We start from the raw sequence: 15,032 nt of genomic DNA on the forward strand, positions 1-15,032 counted from the left end.
CTTTCCCCAGGGAAGCAGTTCCTGGCTCTGCCACATCAGCTCCACAAGCCATCATGGGGTGGACAGGGCAGAGTCAGGCCCTGAAACAGGGCTGAAGGTCAGTTTACTGGAAGGCCGATGGTAGAGGATGTTCATTCTTCCCGGTTCCCCTGGAGGAGCCCCGTGGCTGGCAGAGACCAACTTGCTTTAGCAACTAGGGCGCAGTGAGGTCAGAGATCCTGCTCTTCCAACACCTGTCCCCCGCTTAGCTCTTACAAGAGCTCAGTAAATACTGGAAAAGTGCTGGTGACCTTGGTTGGCTGAAGGAACTCTGGTTCTTTGGTTCTTTCCAAGCAGGAGAGAGTTGACAAAGGCATCGAGTCAGACGGCTCCAACCTGAGCGGCGTCAGCGCCAAGTGTGCCTGGGATGACCTGAGCCGACCCCCGGAGGACGATGAGGACAGCCGGAGCATCTGCATCGGCACTCAGCCCCGGCGGCTCTCCGGCAAAGGTAGGGGCTGCTGCCTTCCCTTTCCCCGGGCTGGGATTCAGGCTCTCTAGGATGAGTCACTAGCAAAAACAGCCCAGTGAGTAGTGCATTTCCTGACAGGATTTAAACAGCGAGTGAGGTCTTCAGTAGGGTGGAATGAATCGAGCTTCACTGACCCATTTCTCCTATATCTCCTGTGTGTATTTCACATCCACCACCAGCACTGAGCATCGTGTTTTAGATTTCCCCCTTGCAGTCTGAGGTCATAGAGGTGAGTGGAAGCCCTAGAACAGTTACAGGAAATGGCCACAGTCCACCCAAGTGCAAGAGAACAAGCCTCGGCCACCCACGGAATTGACACAGGGCCCAGCTCTAGCCTGAAACCCATGCCAGACCCGAAGATCTCTCTGGCCTCAGGCCCTCCCAGGCCTCAGACGAGGGAGGCCCGAGTGTGAGGCCACTTTGCACACTTGCCCACTCCACTGTCCTGCAGATACAGTGTAAGGGGCGTCGGCAGGGCACCCTTACCTGCCGCATTTTGTGGGGGCGCCTTGGGGAAGGAGGATATGGCCCTCCTGTTGGAAGCTCACCTTGCTGGTCTTGACTATAAAACAGTCTTGGTTTTTAAGAAGGGGCATCCCAGGAATTCCCGTTGTGGCTCAATGGTAACGAACCCGATTAGTATCCACGCGGATGTGGGTTCAATCCCTGGCTTTGCTTAGTGGGTTAAGGATCCGGCATTGCCATGAGCTGTGGTGTAGGTCACAGATGCAGCTCAGATCTGGCATTGCTGTGGCTGTGGTGTAGGCTGGCAGCTATAGCTCCGATTCGATCCCTAGCCTGGGAGTTTCCACATGTGGCAGGTATGGCCCTAAAAAGATCCAAAAAAAAAAAGAAGAAGAAGAAGAAGGGGCATCCCAAACTAACTCCAAAAGAAAAGCAACCATTTATATAGACCTGCATTTAAAGCTGTTTTTTCTTTCTACTTCTTTTCTCTATTCCTCCACTTTTTCTTACCTTTTGAAGAATGAGATACCTAGAGTCCTGAATAAAACACCAACACGTGTGATAGCACTTGTAAAGGGTTTCCTTCCCATAAAGAACAGATTAGGAGTTCCCATCGTGGTGCAGTGGAAATGAATCCGACTAGAAACCACGAGGTTGTGAGTTCGATCCCTGCCCTTGCTCAGTGGGTTAAGGATCTGGTGTTGCCATGAACTATGATGTAGGTTGCATACACAGCTCAGATCTGGTGTTGCGGTGGCTGTGGCGTAGGCTGGCAGCTGTAGCTCCAATTCGACCCCTAGCCTGGGAACCTCCATATGCTGCAAGTGAGGCCCTAAAAGGTGGGAAAAAAAAAAAAAAAGATTAAACCCCAAGTACAAATATCTGATCCCTTTCTTTCCTTCCCGCTGTTCTAATGATATGCCAAGTCCTGGGGAGGTTCCAAGAAAGTAATTCTACAATTATTAGAATCATTCCATTGCTTTTGACAAAAGAGGTAATTTAAGGAGGGATTCATAATCTTGTCCAAAATTTCAGCCACTACTGGCTATTTTTAAAAAATGTAAAAGTAGAATCCATGTCACTGGAACAAGTGAAACAGTTCAAAAAGTTCATAATCACCTCCATCATCTACTCTAAGCCTTTGACCAACCAATATGACTTTGCTTTTTGTGTGTTTGTTTGCAGAAGTAACTCTTAGACTCAAAATCTCAATGTAAGGGACCAGACTAGGAAGCTTCACCACAAAGACCAGCACCTTGCAAAGCACGAGTCCCACCAGGGGACTCCTTTCTCACCTCCCGGCCCTGGGGAGAGACAGGGCTCCCTGGGAGAGGACCCGAGGAGAGGAGATGACTCAGCATCCCAGTGACCCTGCCTGAGGGGAAGGGGTGGCAGCACCCAGCACCCCCTGACCACCCATTCATGGCAGAGCACTTGTGGCCTTTCCTGGAGTCCCTTAAGTGGGCAGAACTCCTGGGTGGTCTTGGGCAGTGGCTGTCTTGTGAGTCACTGTCTGGAGCCATGGTAAGGGTAAGCCTAGAGCCTGTGACGTAGGAAGCGAAAGCAGAGTGGAGGAGAGCCCTGCCCAGGAGAGTGCCCTTCTGAGGTCCAGAGGCCATCCCTTGTCTCCTAAGAGAATGGTGCTCCTCAGACCAGAAGTTTCTAGAGCACAGGATGCCTCATCTGTCCTGCATCCTCATGCTGTACGCAGATCACACAGCTGATGCCTGGAGGCCTCAGGACCAGCCTCTCCCCAGCACGTCTGCAGAGCCAGGGTCCCAGGACCGAACAGGGATGCTGGGAGCCCCGAGGGCCATCAGGTAACTCAGCGGTGTCATTGCAGACACGGAGCAGATCCGGGAGACCCTGAGGAGAGGGCTTGAGATCAACAGCAAACCTGTCCTTCCGCCAATCAACCCTCAGCGGCAGAATGGCCTCACCCACGACCGGGCCCCGTAAGTCCCCCGCCCACAGAGGGGTTAGCACAGCTTCCTGACAGCCGTGTCCTGGGACTGGGCCCAGGGGGCAGTTCTGTCTTCAAGGGCCTGTCCCCGTGGCTTGCATGAGAGAGAACAATGCCCAGACCCCTTGCTGGATGGATCCAGGGTCTCTGGGGCTCTCAGATCTATGGGTCACAAGGGCCTCAGAGGGGACCCAGCGGGCCAGAAATACAAACATCAGTAAATATTTACGTGGGCTGCGTGAGCAGATGGGAGGCCAAGTTGGGGCAAAATCTGACTTGGGGCCTCCTGGCCTTGTGGGAGCCCATTGTGCTGAGCACGAGTCCCCTCCTTATCTCGGCCTCGGCCAGAGTTGCCCTTCCTTCCTTCCTGGAGCCTGGTCTCCGGCTGATAGCTGCAACCCCGGGGGCCTCCCTGTCTGGCCAGCCCTGAACTGGAGCCGATGCTGAGGCCCTTCTTCCTGCCTCCCTTCCATGGGGCCCAGGGAAGGGAAAGGAAGTCCTTTGCAGGCCTCGGCTGTCTGTCCCACGAGCTCCTCTAGCCCTTGGAAGGGACTGTGACCACCCCAGAGGTCAGAGCCACTTCCTGCTGCCCTCTCTTCCTCTGATAGGGGACAAATGGTGGGCAGAGCTGGAGCAGGGCACCCCCCTCTGCCCTTAGTCCCAGGGCAGCTCTAGGGAAGAGCTGCTGGCAGGGGACGCCTGGGAGCTGGCAGCCCAGAGCGGGAACCTCGCCTGCCAGGCAGGAAGTTGCTGTGCCCTGGGCTAAAAGGGGGGCAGACCACTCCTGCAAGACCAGGGCGATCTGTCCTTCTTCTAAGAAGTCTTTATTATTACACACTTGCTGTGTGGGAGCTCAGGGCCCAGGGGGCCATCCGGGGTGTAGGCTCATGGAGGGGCCCATGAACTGAAATAACTAATTGGCCTGATTCTGGCTCTGGATGTAATTGGTTGGAAATAGTTACTTTGAATTCTAGCTCCAGTTGTTCATCATGTTCCCCAGAAATGGTAGTGATTTAATGCGCCACAGAAGGAACACACCATCATGGTCTGGAGTAATTAGGGAGGGCTTCTTGGAGGAGGAGGAACGTGCGATGGGCCTTAAAGGTGCCCTAGAATTTTAACAAGCAGGGAAAGAAGCTGACAAGGATGGAACGGGAGAGGCCTGGCTGGTTAAAGCTGAGGCTGTAACCTGGGAGCAGATTGTGGAGTAGGGAGAGTTCTTCCAGCTGCCCAAGATGGCCCACCTGGCGAATCTGCCATCCTGAAGCCATGAGAATGGACCTTTCTTGGCAGGGGCCTGGAGAAGCCTCTACTGCCACCTCCAAGCAGCTTTCAACTCTGGCCAGTGGGTTTCTCCATCCAGCTGCTTTGAAGGAGCTGGCTTCAGGCACCATCTTCCCTGGCAGAGGCAGATGGCCAGGCTGGGTTGTGGGGTGTCTGGAAACCCTCCACCTGTGCGTCTGTACCCTGTGCCAGGGCCATACTCCTTCCCATGCATGCCCTGAGCGTGGCCTCTTCCTCTGAGCCCCGGTAGCACTGGTGGGAGGTCGGGAGGTACCTGAAGGCTTAAAGGCTCAAACAGGTCACCTGTAACTTAGAGTCCAGGTGCTCTTTCCACCTCTGAAGGTCTGGGTTTCTGAGCAGGGGGTCAGGGGCTGGGCCAAGTCTCAGATCTCACTCTGTCAGGGGTGTACCTCTAACCGCTGCCCCCCAAGCTTGTAAGGGGCCATGAGGCTCTGGGTTTCTGGATGCACACATACAGCCCAGACTTGGCCTACTGGGCTGTGGGGCATCTGATCTGGTCCAAGAGCTGTCTGCAGACACGAGCCAGAGGCTGCCGCCTCCACGCTGTGGCCCGAGCTGGCTGAGCTGCAGAGCGATGGATGGGAATAGCTCAGAGGGGCAGCCTTCTGGGGTCATCTCCCCTCCCCGCAGCTCGAGGGCCCAGGCGGGTCTCCCAGGGGCTGGAATCTGCAGTCCGAAGGCAATCAGAACGTCTCCTCTTGGGTTGGCAGTGCTCGTTACCAATTTGTTGGCCATTGGTTGAGAAATGGGTTCCCCTTCCCTGCCAAGAACATTTTTCCAGCACCCGCCTCAAGCCTCCAGCTCCCTGTTATCTCAGGATCGATGACGGTGGACTCAGTTCAGATTAGCAAGCACGACTGTAATATCTGTGCTGCCCACCCTGGGACCTGACCCTGTTTCAGATAAGCCGCATGGACTGCGACGGAGAAAGCCAACCCAAAATGTGCTGGCACCAGTGTTTGTTCCGGTCCCTGTGGGGGAGCGACCGGCACAGGCCCTGTTACATCTTCATGTGATTTCCTTTAGTCAGGCTTTCTGGGCTGGGACTCCCGCGTGGGTCTTCGTGGGTCTGAACCTGGTCGAGGAGGCTGTGGAGACAGACTGGAGGTCCAGAAGAGCCGAGGGAGAAGTTCCCGTCGTGGCACAGCGGAAGCGAATCCGACTAGAAACCATGAGGTTGCGGGTTCGATCCCTCGGATCCAGCGTTGCTGTGACTGTGGTTTAGGCCGGCAACTGTAGCTCCAATTCGACCCCTAGCCTGGGAACCTCCATATGCTGCGGGTGCAGCCCTAAGAGAGGAAAAAAAAAAAAAAAAATCCAGAAGAGCCGAGGGAGTCTGAGCATCAGCAGCGGGGCTCTGGCCTCCTGGGGGGAGTCGGAAACTTGCTCTTCCCCCCCTCGTTAGCCGCTAACGCTTAGCATGTGGCAACTTGTGGTACAGGTGCTCTGCACCGTGTTTACCTACTCCATCCTCACAGTCAATCTTCCTTTCTCAGATGAGGAAACTGACGTACAGAGAGGCTAATAAGGGACTTGGCCGAGGTGAGAAAAGAGTGGTACCCGGGGCAGGCAGTCAGCTCTTAACACAGTGTCATCTTCCTTACCCCACACTCAGGGACCGCGTGAGGGTCGCCCCAGATGGTGTCTCTGAGGTCCGATAACCTTCATGGGGGGACCTCCTCTAACGAGTCAGAGCAGGAATGGAGACCCCTCCCTTGACACCAGGACGAGGCTGAAGCCCCACACTGGAAGCCGTGGCTTGTATTTAACTCTAGGGTCTCGGTGCTTCCAAGCCCCAGAGATAACGAGACGTGTCATGATTGGCTCATTTATACCAGAAGGACTTTTTGACACAAAGCCTTGTTTTCTTCATATTCAGAAACAAAATCAAGCCTGTCTCTGGCCCCTCCACCACTTCAGGGCTAGGGGATTTCTTTCTTTTTTTCTGGAGGCCTTGCTTCCTGCTTCCCAGAAAGGCAGGCCCCTCTGGGTAACCTGCTCCGCTCCCCCTCGCCCTGCCGGCCCTCCTCCCACCGCCTTCCTGGAAGGGGAGTCCTTGGCCCTCTTTGGGGCTTCTTCCAGCGTTTCACAACCTCTGCATTCCAGGCATGAAATTTGTATCTAGCTTTTCCCAAGATGATCAGTTGAGAAAAGCCTCTTTCGGCTTGCTGGCGCCTCCCTTCCCACTGGCTGCCCGCGTGAGTTTGGGAAGCAACTCCTTTGTGCCACTGAGGGGAGCCCGGCTGAAGAACTATGCCTGCCAACTTTTGTAAGGACCTGGGTTGAAGGCGGAAAAGTCACTGGGCATCCTCTGCCTGAGGTTGCCTGGTTAGACATGGGCTGTTCTTTGCCAGCCATGGCCTTTGCTTGCCAGCCTTCCCACCTCGACCCGGGGGGTGTGGGTGGCCAGGTGCATGGTGTGGGGAGGTCTGCATGTCTATAAACTTGCTTTGATTCTGGGAGCCTGCCCAAGTGTACCAGGACCTCCTCTTCCTCCCTCTGCCAGCGACGCATTGCCTGAGGTCAGGGGACCCTTAAGGCGCTCTCTGGGTCCCAAACCTCCCCCCAAAGAGGGGTAAGGGCTCATGTGTGTGTGTACTCACGTGTTGGCGTGAAAGTTTCCTGGCTGCGTGGAAAGAATAGTTTAGTTGAGGCACCTTTAAAAAGCAAACTAAAGGAGTTCCCGTCGTGGCGCAGTGGTTAACGAATCCAGCTAGGAACCATGAGGTTGCGGGTTCGATCCCTGGCCTCGTTCAGTGGGTTAATGATCCGGCGTTGCTGTGAGCTGTGGTGTAGGTTGCAGACGAGGCTCGGATCCTGCGTTGCTGTGGCTCTGGCGTAGGCTGGCGGCCACAGCTCCGATTCGACCCCTAGCCTGAGAACCTCCATATGCCGAGGGAGCGGCCCAAGAAATGGCAAAAAGACAAAAAAAAAAAGCAAACTAAGGAGTTCCTCTGTGGCTCCGTGAGTTAAAGACCTGGCATTGTCACTGCTGCGGCTTGGGTTGCTGCTGTGGCATCGGTTCGATTCCTGGCCCAGGAACTTCTACATGCTGCAGGAGCAACCAAAAAGGGAAAAAAAAAAAAAAAAAAAAATGCAAACTAGCCATCATTGCTGAGCCAGTTTCTCATCTTTTGGAATTGCACCAGCAGCTTTTAAGGTTTTGTTTTGTTTCCCTGTTGCTTTAATTTTCTGGAAAATTAGGGTTCTGTAGCATGATTTCTCTTGTTGTGACATTTTCAGCTGCACCCTCCCCCCCACCATGCACACAACGCACGCACATATTTCTCTCCACTTTTATGAATGCCTCTGCTCCCATCTGTTTAACCTTTTGAATGAGGTGACTCTGTTGCCTCTTTTCCCATCTTGAATAGCTTGTGACCTGACCAGGGAGTCACCCTTTAGAGAAAATTGTGTTTTGTTTTGCTCAGCCTACGAGGCCCATGAAGATTAATTAGAAGAAGAAAATATCTCGTTTGCATCCAGTGCATTGGGTGAAGGAAGGTGAGTTTCCATCTGGGAAAACAGCTGGGCTCTTTCATGGCTTCCCGCACACAGGGCAGTCTCGGGTAACCCTGCTCTGAGGGCTCTGTCATGTCAGTGTGGTGACCTGCCCAGAGCTCACGACTGTCACACTGTCTCTCCTCACCACTCCCACTCTGAGGAAGCACCGTTGTTTTCCCTGGAGAGGAGACCCCAAAAGAAACAGCCCTGTTCTCAGGGGCCCAGCCAGACCCCCCAGGGTCAGTGGGAGGAAGGGCCCAGGCCTCTGTGATCCACACTTGGCTGGCTGCGTGCCCGTCTTTCTCAGAAATACCTGTTTGAAAGCGCAGGACGAGGGCCCCGCAGCAATGCTGCATGGCTGAATTTCTGTTTGCACCCCAGTCTCTGTCCACTTCCCCAAAGAGGTGAAGCCGCGGCCATTGTTAACACCCCAGCCTCAGAGTTCATGGCCAGCACGTTAACTTCTCAGTCCAAACTGCGCCTCTCTTCCTCGAGTTACACAATCAGGAGTATTTTTATCGCCCATCCTTGATCCTCAGTGTCACCCAACACTTCAGCAGTGAGTCACTTCTCCAGGGAAGGGAAAAGGAGGGCTCAAAGGTGAGAGCTGGAGAGAGGAAATGACTCACTGGCTCCAAAACAGAAAGCCCTGGGCTCCGGCCTGAGCAGGCTCCCTCGGGAAAGCAGAGGTCCTCAGCTCCCACCGTGTCAGACCACAGGCTGCGGCCGGAGCCCCCGGTGTCCGGGGAGTTGGTAGTTGATGAAGGAATGCACCAGCCTTCACACAAGTTTTACTCACTGTCTTTCTCACCCACACTCCAGTCTGTTCTCTCATGATGCTCCCTTCTTGGGATGTTCGCCACGCACATGCTGGTTTATCATTTGGTTTCTGGTGTTTGCCACTGACTTTGTAAGGCCTTTTACTCCTGTGTCAGAACTCAGGTCACCCAGCCTTGGGCTTAACAGTAACTGCGAAGGTAAACGGTGCCCTCACCCCACCCACACCCTGTCCCAGTCCTGCTGTTCAGGGGAAACTCGCAAGTGGTTCTTTCTCTGGAAAGTTCAGAGCTTTCGTCAGCAGCAGTCTGAAAGCAAAAGGGGTAATCTCCCAGGCTACAGGCAGAAGCCAGGGGTTGGGCTGGGCCCAGCAGGCCAAACCCACTTCACTCCTGAATAGTTGCCAACCCGGGTGCCCTGGTTCCTGCTCCCGGACGTCCCCAAGGAGAAGGCCCCAAGTTGTGTGGCCAGTGTGGACGTCATCGCTGTCACAGGACTGGGATTGTGGCTAAAAGAAGTCTCGGTGGTTGGACGCCTCTCCTTTCCACACTTGCTGCCATTGATAGAATGCGACCAACACCCTCAGGCTGGAATGGAAAAGTTCAGATTTTTCGATCTGTAGAGACCAAGATGGAGAGGAAACATGGAGACGGTCCTGTCAGTCTGTAAAGCGTGGGTGGGGTGAACAGGGGCATGCACTGTAAGCTGTGCAGTTCTAGAAATCCGGAGTCTATCTTGATACTGGAAGGAGACGGCTGTTAGGATATGTAAAAACTCACCTTAGACAGTGGGATGTGTAAATATAGAATGTGTTATGTAGACAGGCAGTTAAAAAAAGAAAGAGATGTAGATCAATTGCTGAATTATTGAGGTCTGCCTCTGAGCCATCCCATAAACCACCCCTCTGTGCTCCCAATACAGGAAGACTCCTGGGCCGGACAGGTTCTTGTGGCCAAGCAGGCAGTTTATTAAGTATTTCTGTGTGCCAACCCTATGTTGTGGGCTACTTTTGTCACCATTTTACAAACTAGAACATGGAGGCTTAGATAGATTGTATAACTTCCTTGGGTCAATGAGGCAAGATGAATAAGATTCAGAGCCCGAGTTCCCATTGCAGCTCAGTGGTAACAAACCCGACTAGTATCCATGAGGATGTGGGTTCCATCCTTGGCCCCAGTCAGTAGGTTAAGGATCTGACGTTGCCGTGAACTGTGGTATAAGTTGCAGACCAAAAAAAAAAAATTCAGAGCCAATTTTTTTTTTTTTTTTTTTTTTTTGGTCTTTTTAGGGCCACACCCATGGCATATGGAAGTTCCCAGGCTAGGGGTCTAATCAGAGCTGTAGCCACCGGCCTAGGCCACAGCCACAGCAACACAGGATCTAAGCCACACCTGCAACCTATGCCACAGCTCACAGCAACACCGGATCCTTAACCCACTGAGCAAGGCCAGGAATTGAACCCGAGTCCTCGTGGATACTTGCCGGCTCGTAACCTGCTGACCCACAGCAGGAACTCCTAGAGCCAAAATTTGAACCTTGTGTTATTTGAATCCAGAGCTAGGCCTCTACACCACTGGGTCTGCCAGTAAAAGAGATAAAGGAGGAGGTGCCTGCCAATTCAGAGGAAAAAATAACTGGCAAGAGGGCCTTGAATATCTCCGTACCAGTGCACAAGAGTAAAGTTGACATTTTAGTTTGCCTGAAGACCACTGAGGGTGGCAGTTCAGAGGGAAGCATACTAAAAAATAAAGTGAAAGCTGCTACACGACGTGCTCCTTAGAAACGATTAAGGAAGACATACAGGGATCAGGAAATGGGATCCAGCGTGAGAAGAGGCAGGGGGGATCGCCAGCGTGAAGGTGAGGGGTTATCCCATGACAACAGCTATGCAGCAAGAACAGAAGGCAGACAGTTTGGACTGGAGTGGTTTGGAAGGCTCCTCGGGAGAAATGTCTTGAAGAAGATCAGGTTGATGAGTATTTGATGTATTTGAAAGTCTTAGGAGAACCTTAGGCCATTGGTAGTTTAGGATTGGTGATAAACACGTAGAAAAGCAAAACAGTTATTAAATGCAAGGAAAATAGAAATTACACTAGAAAGAGGAAGTTCCCATCGTGGCGCAGTAGTTAACGAACCCAACTAGGAGCCATAGGTTGTGGGTTCGATCCCTGGCCTTGCTCAGTGGGTTAAGGATCTGGCGTTGCCATGAGTTGTGGTGTAGGTCGCAGAGTCGGCTTGGATCCTGAGTTGCTGTGGCTGCCGGCCATGGCCATGGCCGGCAGCAACAGCTCCAATTCACCCCCTGGCCTGGGAAATTCCATGTGCCGATGGTATGGCCCTAAAAAAGACAAAAAAAAAAAAAAAGAAAGAAAGAAGAAAAAAAAGAAATTACACTAGAAAGGGAATATAATCATAGTACATTACATGGCTTAGCTATACATAGCATTAGTATAGAATAATAACATAATACTGATCCAAACAAACTTGCAGTATGGGGCAGGGAGAAGGATGGAATGCAAGGGGAGCTAGAAGCTCATCTTCTGTAGCAGGAAGTCAATAAATAAATAAACAAATAAATAAATGTGGCATTCCTGTTGTGGCACAGAGGAAACGAATCCGACTAGGAACCATGAGGTTTTGGGTTCGATTCCTGCCCTTGCTCAGTGGGTTAAAGATCCGGCATTGCCGTGAGCTGTGGTGTAGGTCGCAGACACGGCTCAGATCCTGCATTGCTGTGGCTGTGGTGTAGGCCGGCAGCTGTAGCTCCAATTAGACCCCTAGCCTGGGAACCTCTATATGCTGAGGGTGCAGCCCTAAAAGAGCAAATAAATAAATAAATGTATAAAGGAAATAAATACATAGGGGATATAGGTAAAGCCTGAAAAGGGAATACCAGGAAGTTGAAATAAAGTATATTAGAGGTATTGTGGAAAATACTAGAAGAATCAGCTAACAGATGAGAGTGGTTGTCTCTGAGGAGTGGGGAATGGGAAGACTACTTGCTATTGTAATGAACCTTATAGAACTATTTGATTCTTTAAACTTTAAAAAAGGAGTTCCCAGGGAGTTCCCTTTGTGGCTCAGCGGTTAATGAGTTCGACTAGGATCCATGAGGATGTGGGTTCGATCCCTGGCCTCGCTCAGTGGGTTAAGGATCCATTGTTGCCATGAGCTGTGGTGTAGGTCGCAGACATGGCTCGGATCCCACTTTGCTGTGGCTGTGGTGTAGGCCGGCAGCTATAGCTCCAATTCGACCCCTAGCCTGGGAACCTCCATATGCCGCGGGTGCAGCCCTAAAAAGCAAAAAGAAAAAAAAGAAACTGTGTTACAGCTTTCCCTGCACAGTGAAAAGGAAGGATGACACATTCCAGGTAAAAATCACAAAATTGGCACCAAGGTGAGCCTTGGCCACGCAGAGGAACTTCCGCTTCCTGGGCATCAGGCTGAGCTGAGGTGAGCTTTGTGTGTGTGTCACAGAGTGAAGGGAGTGATGGGGGCGCTCGGGTATACACCTGACTCTGACCAGCAAGGAGGCCGATGGAGGAGGAGCAACAAGGCCTTGGAAAGAGTGCTTGGCAGGAAAACCCTAGGGCCCGTCCATGCACTTTCTGGCCAGTAGTCTCCAAAGGGAGGGTCCCCACACCCCTTTAGGGAGGTTTGTCGGGGATTAAGTGAAAAGAGCTTCCTGTGGCTACGGTTGTAAGGTATTGGCTTACACAAAGTGAAACTGGCTTTTTGCCCTCTGTTGTCCTCCTCAGAGTCTTCAAAATGCCAACATTTTGTGAATCTCTAATCTAAGACACAGTGTGTGACATCCAGCCTTTGCCAGATCTTCTTTTCTAGAAGCTTCTCTTAAAATTTCATCAAATTCCCTTTGGGAAGCCCTGCCATGGCTTCTAGGAAGCAGTTCCTTTAAGAATTGAGGGGAAAAAATTGATGCATCTTCATGGCCTTGAAACCCAGGAGGAAAGACCACTCAAAAGCATGGGGAGACTCTTGAGAAATACTGTGGTTACATTTTCGCTGGCATCACTGGGGTTTTTGTCTCAGCCCTTTATTTGCCCATCGTGTGACTTTGGGCTAGTTATCTAAAAACCCAAGTTTCAGTTTCTTCATCTGTAAAATGGGAAACACAATTCCTGTTTATAGGGTTGTTACAGAAATGAAAGAAACAAAGTCCATAAGGGTTTAGCATAGGATCTGGCATCAGAGTCTGTACTCAATAAAAGGTACCTCTTGGAGTTCCCTTTGTGGCGCAGTGGTTAACGAATTCAACTAGGAACCATGAGGTTGCGGGTTCAGTCCCTGGCCTTGCTCAGTGGGTTAAAGATCCAGCGTTGCTGTGAGCTGTGGTGTAGGTCGCAGACGCGGCTGGGATCCCATGTTGCTATGGCTCTGGTGTAGGCCAGTGGCACAGCTCCAATTAGACCCCTAGCCTGAGAACCTCCATATGCTGTGGGAGCGACCCTAGAAAAGGCAAAAAGCCAAAAAGCCAAAAAAAAAAAAAAAAAAGGTACCTCTTAATATTATTAGTGCCGATAGTTCCCTAAAAACTAAAAGGAGATGTGGTACCTGTAGGGAGCAGTATGGACGTGCAGATAATTCTTTATGTAACTCAGAATGTATATAACTTGAAGAATGTGAACAAAAGGTGGAAGGAGAAGTATGTTATAAGAACCCAGACTTTAAGGAACAAGGTCAAGAAAAGCTGAAATTCAAGAAGAACTTGAGTCTTGCAAGAAAGTGCTTTGATCAGCAAAAAGGACTTTATTTTTTGTACTTCTGTTTGGAACAAGAAGAAGAAAACCTAGGCCCCATTGTTTGGACAGAGTAACGTAAATCAGAGGCAGAGAGGCGGCAAAAATTTAGTCAAGTCTGTTAGGCTTCCATCTCAAAAAGAATGAGTCATGCAGGCATTGACAAGAGGATCAAAGCCCTGATTTCAGATCGCCTGGTGCACAGGTATTGCACCCCAGAATACCAGTCCAACTGGCAGATGAGATTTGTGAAGCTGCTGTCGGTTATCTTTAAGGAATGGGATAGAGATGCTGGCAGACTGAAAGCACTCAAAAAAAAAAAAAAAAAAAAAAAAAAAGGAAGCATCTTGATCTCTCTAGACCAGTGAGTTTGGTGTCAACTCACAGGGAAAATCCTGGACTAGATTATTCAGCGAGTAGGCTGTGAATGAACACTCTGGGAGGAGAAACAGTGAGCCCTGAGAGTCAGCATGGATTCACCAAGAGTCAGGCCGGCCAGACCATCCACACTGCCTTTTTAGAAACCCTTGACCTATTTCTACTTGGTAGGCAACGGAAGCGCTGTAGGCCTTATATAGGTGGGGGTTAGCAAGACACTTTGAGGGTGTCTTCTGATGTCATTGTTGGCAGGAAAGAGAAATGTCTACAGAGCATCCAGGAGGGTGAGGGGCTCAGTGATGGGATGGTTGGGTTGATTCATAATCGGTTGGATAAGCATAGGCAGAGAGTAATGATGTCAGTCTTTCTGCTGTCTGCCTGGCCCTGTCCTTTTCGCTGTTCCATCAGAGCCTGGGATGAGAACATCGATGGCTAGTTTATCGGTTTTGTCCACGATGTGAATGAAGTCAGGGGGCGGGGTGGGGGAATGCCAGTGTGATGGGTGTCAGGGTCAGGTTTCAGCCATATCTGGACTGCTTGGCGCTCCAGCCAGATAATGCAGAGAGCTCTGTTCTAAGCACCAAATCATCCAGGTTACATGCCAGGTGGGGGAGAAGGGTGCTAAGCTCAGCCCATGGGAGAAAGCCAGGGGGAGATTCTGCTGACAGGGAGTGCAGTATGAGTTGGTGGTATGATGAGGTTACAAAGAATAGACAATCCGATGACAGTTTTAATGGAAATAAAGTATCCCAAACAAGAAAGCTCACAGTCCCTCTGTGATCTGTGCTGGTTAGACCACATATTGTATTTATTTCCACACATGACACTTTACTACCAGACATGACATTCTGGCTTTGACAAGCTAGAGTGAATCCAAGGGAGAGTGACTTGGCTGGATGGAAGATTTCAGAGCCTTATCTTAAGAATGTAGTTGCAAGTTGGGGCCACAAATACTGGAAAAGAGAAACTCTTGTTGGGCTCTGGGAGCAGCCTTGGGGATTTAAAAGGCTGTCATGGAGGATGGATTAAACTACTTCTGGGAGACTTGAGGACCAGCAGATGAGAATTACAGGAAGGCCGATTGTGCTCATTGCGCAGGAAGGCAGCCCTGCCAGCACGTCCCTCAGTAAAACAAAGGCCTCAAGGGGTTTTGTTGGCCTGTAGTTGGGCCTTCCCAGAGCACCAGCGGTTAACCAGGGCCCACAGGGTCTGCTCAGGGAGTCAGGGCCCTTCAGGCCCCAACTCAGAAGGCCCCTCTACCAAACCCAGGGCAAGGAGCTTTGCCCAGAACAAGCGACTTGGCCAGAGGCAGTTGGATTCTGAGCCCAGGATAAAGGCAAATAAGTCTCTGTTAAGCTGTCAACATTTCTGC

General features: G+C 51.3%; 1 protein-coding gene across 1 annotated transcript in view; it reads left to right on the plus strand.

Annotated features, from left to right (window-relative positions):
- The window catches only part of SUFU (SUFU negative regulator of hedgehog signaling), a 128,064-nt gene that overhangs the window by 92,537 nt on the left and 20,495 nt on the right, over nucleotides 1-15,032 (plus strand). The window contains 2 exon segments of the mRNA XM_021072750.1: nucleotides 337-490; nucleotides 2,820-2,931. Coding sequence (XP_020928409.1) covers nucleotides 337-490; nucleotides 2,820-2,931 — 266 coding nt within the window.

This window comes from Sus scrofa, chromosome 14 (genome assembly GCF_000003025.6).
Source record: "Sus scrofa isolate TJ Tabasco breed Duroc chromosome 14, Sscrofa11.1, whole genome shotgun sequence".
In the NCBI taxonomy this organism is placed as follows: domain Eukaryota; kingdom Metazoa; phylum Chordata; class Mammalia; order Artiodactyla; family Suidae; genus Sus; species Sus scrofa.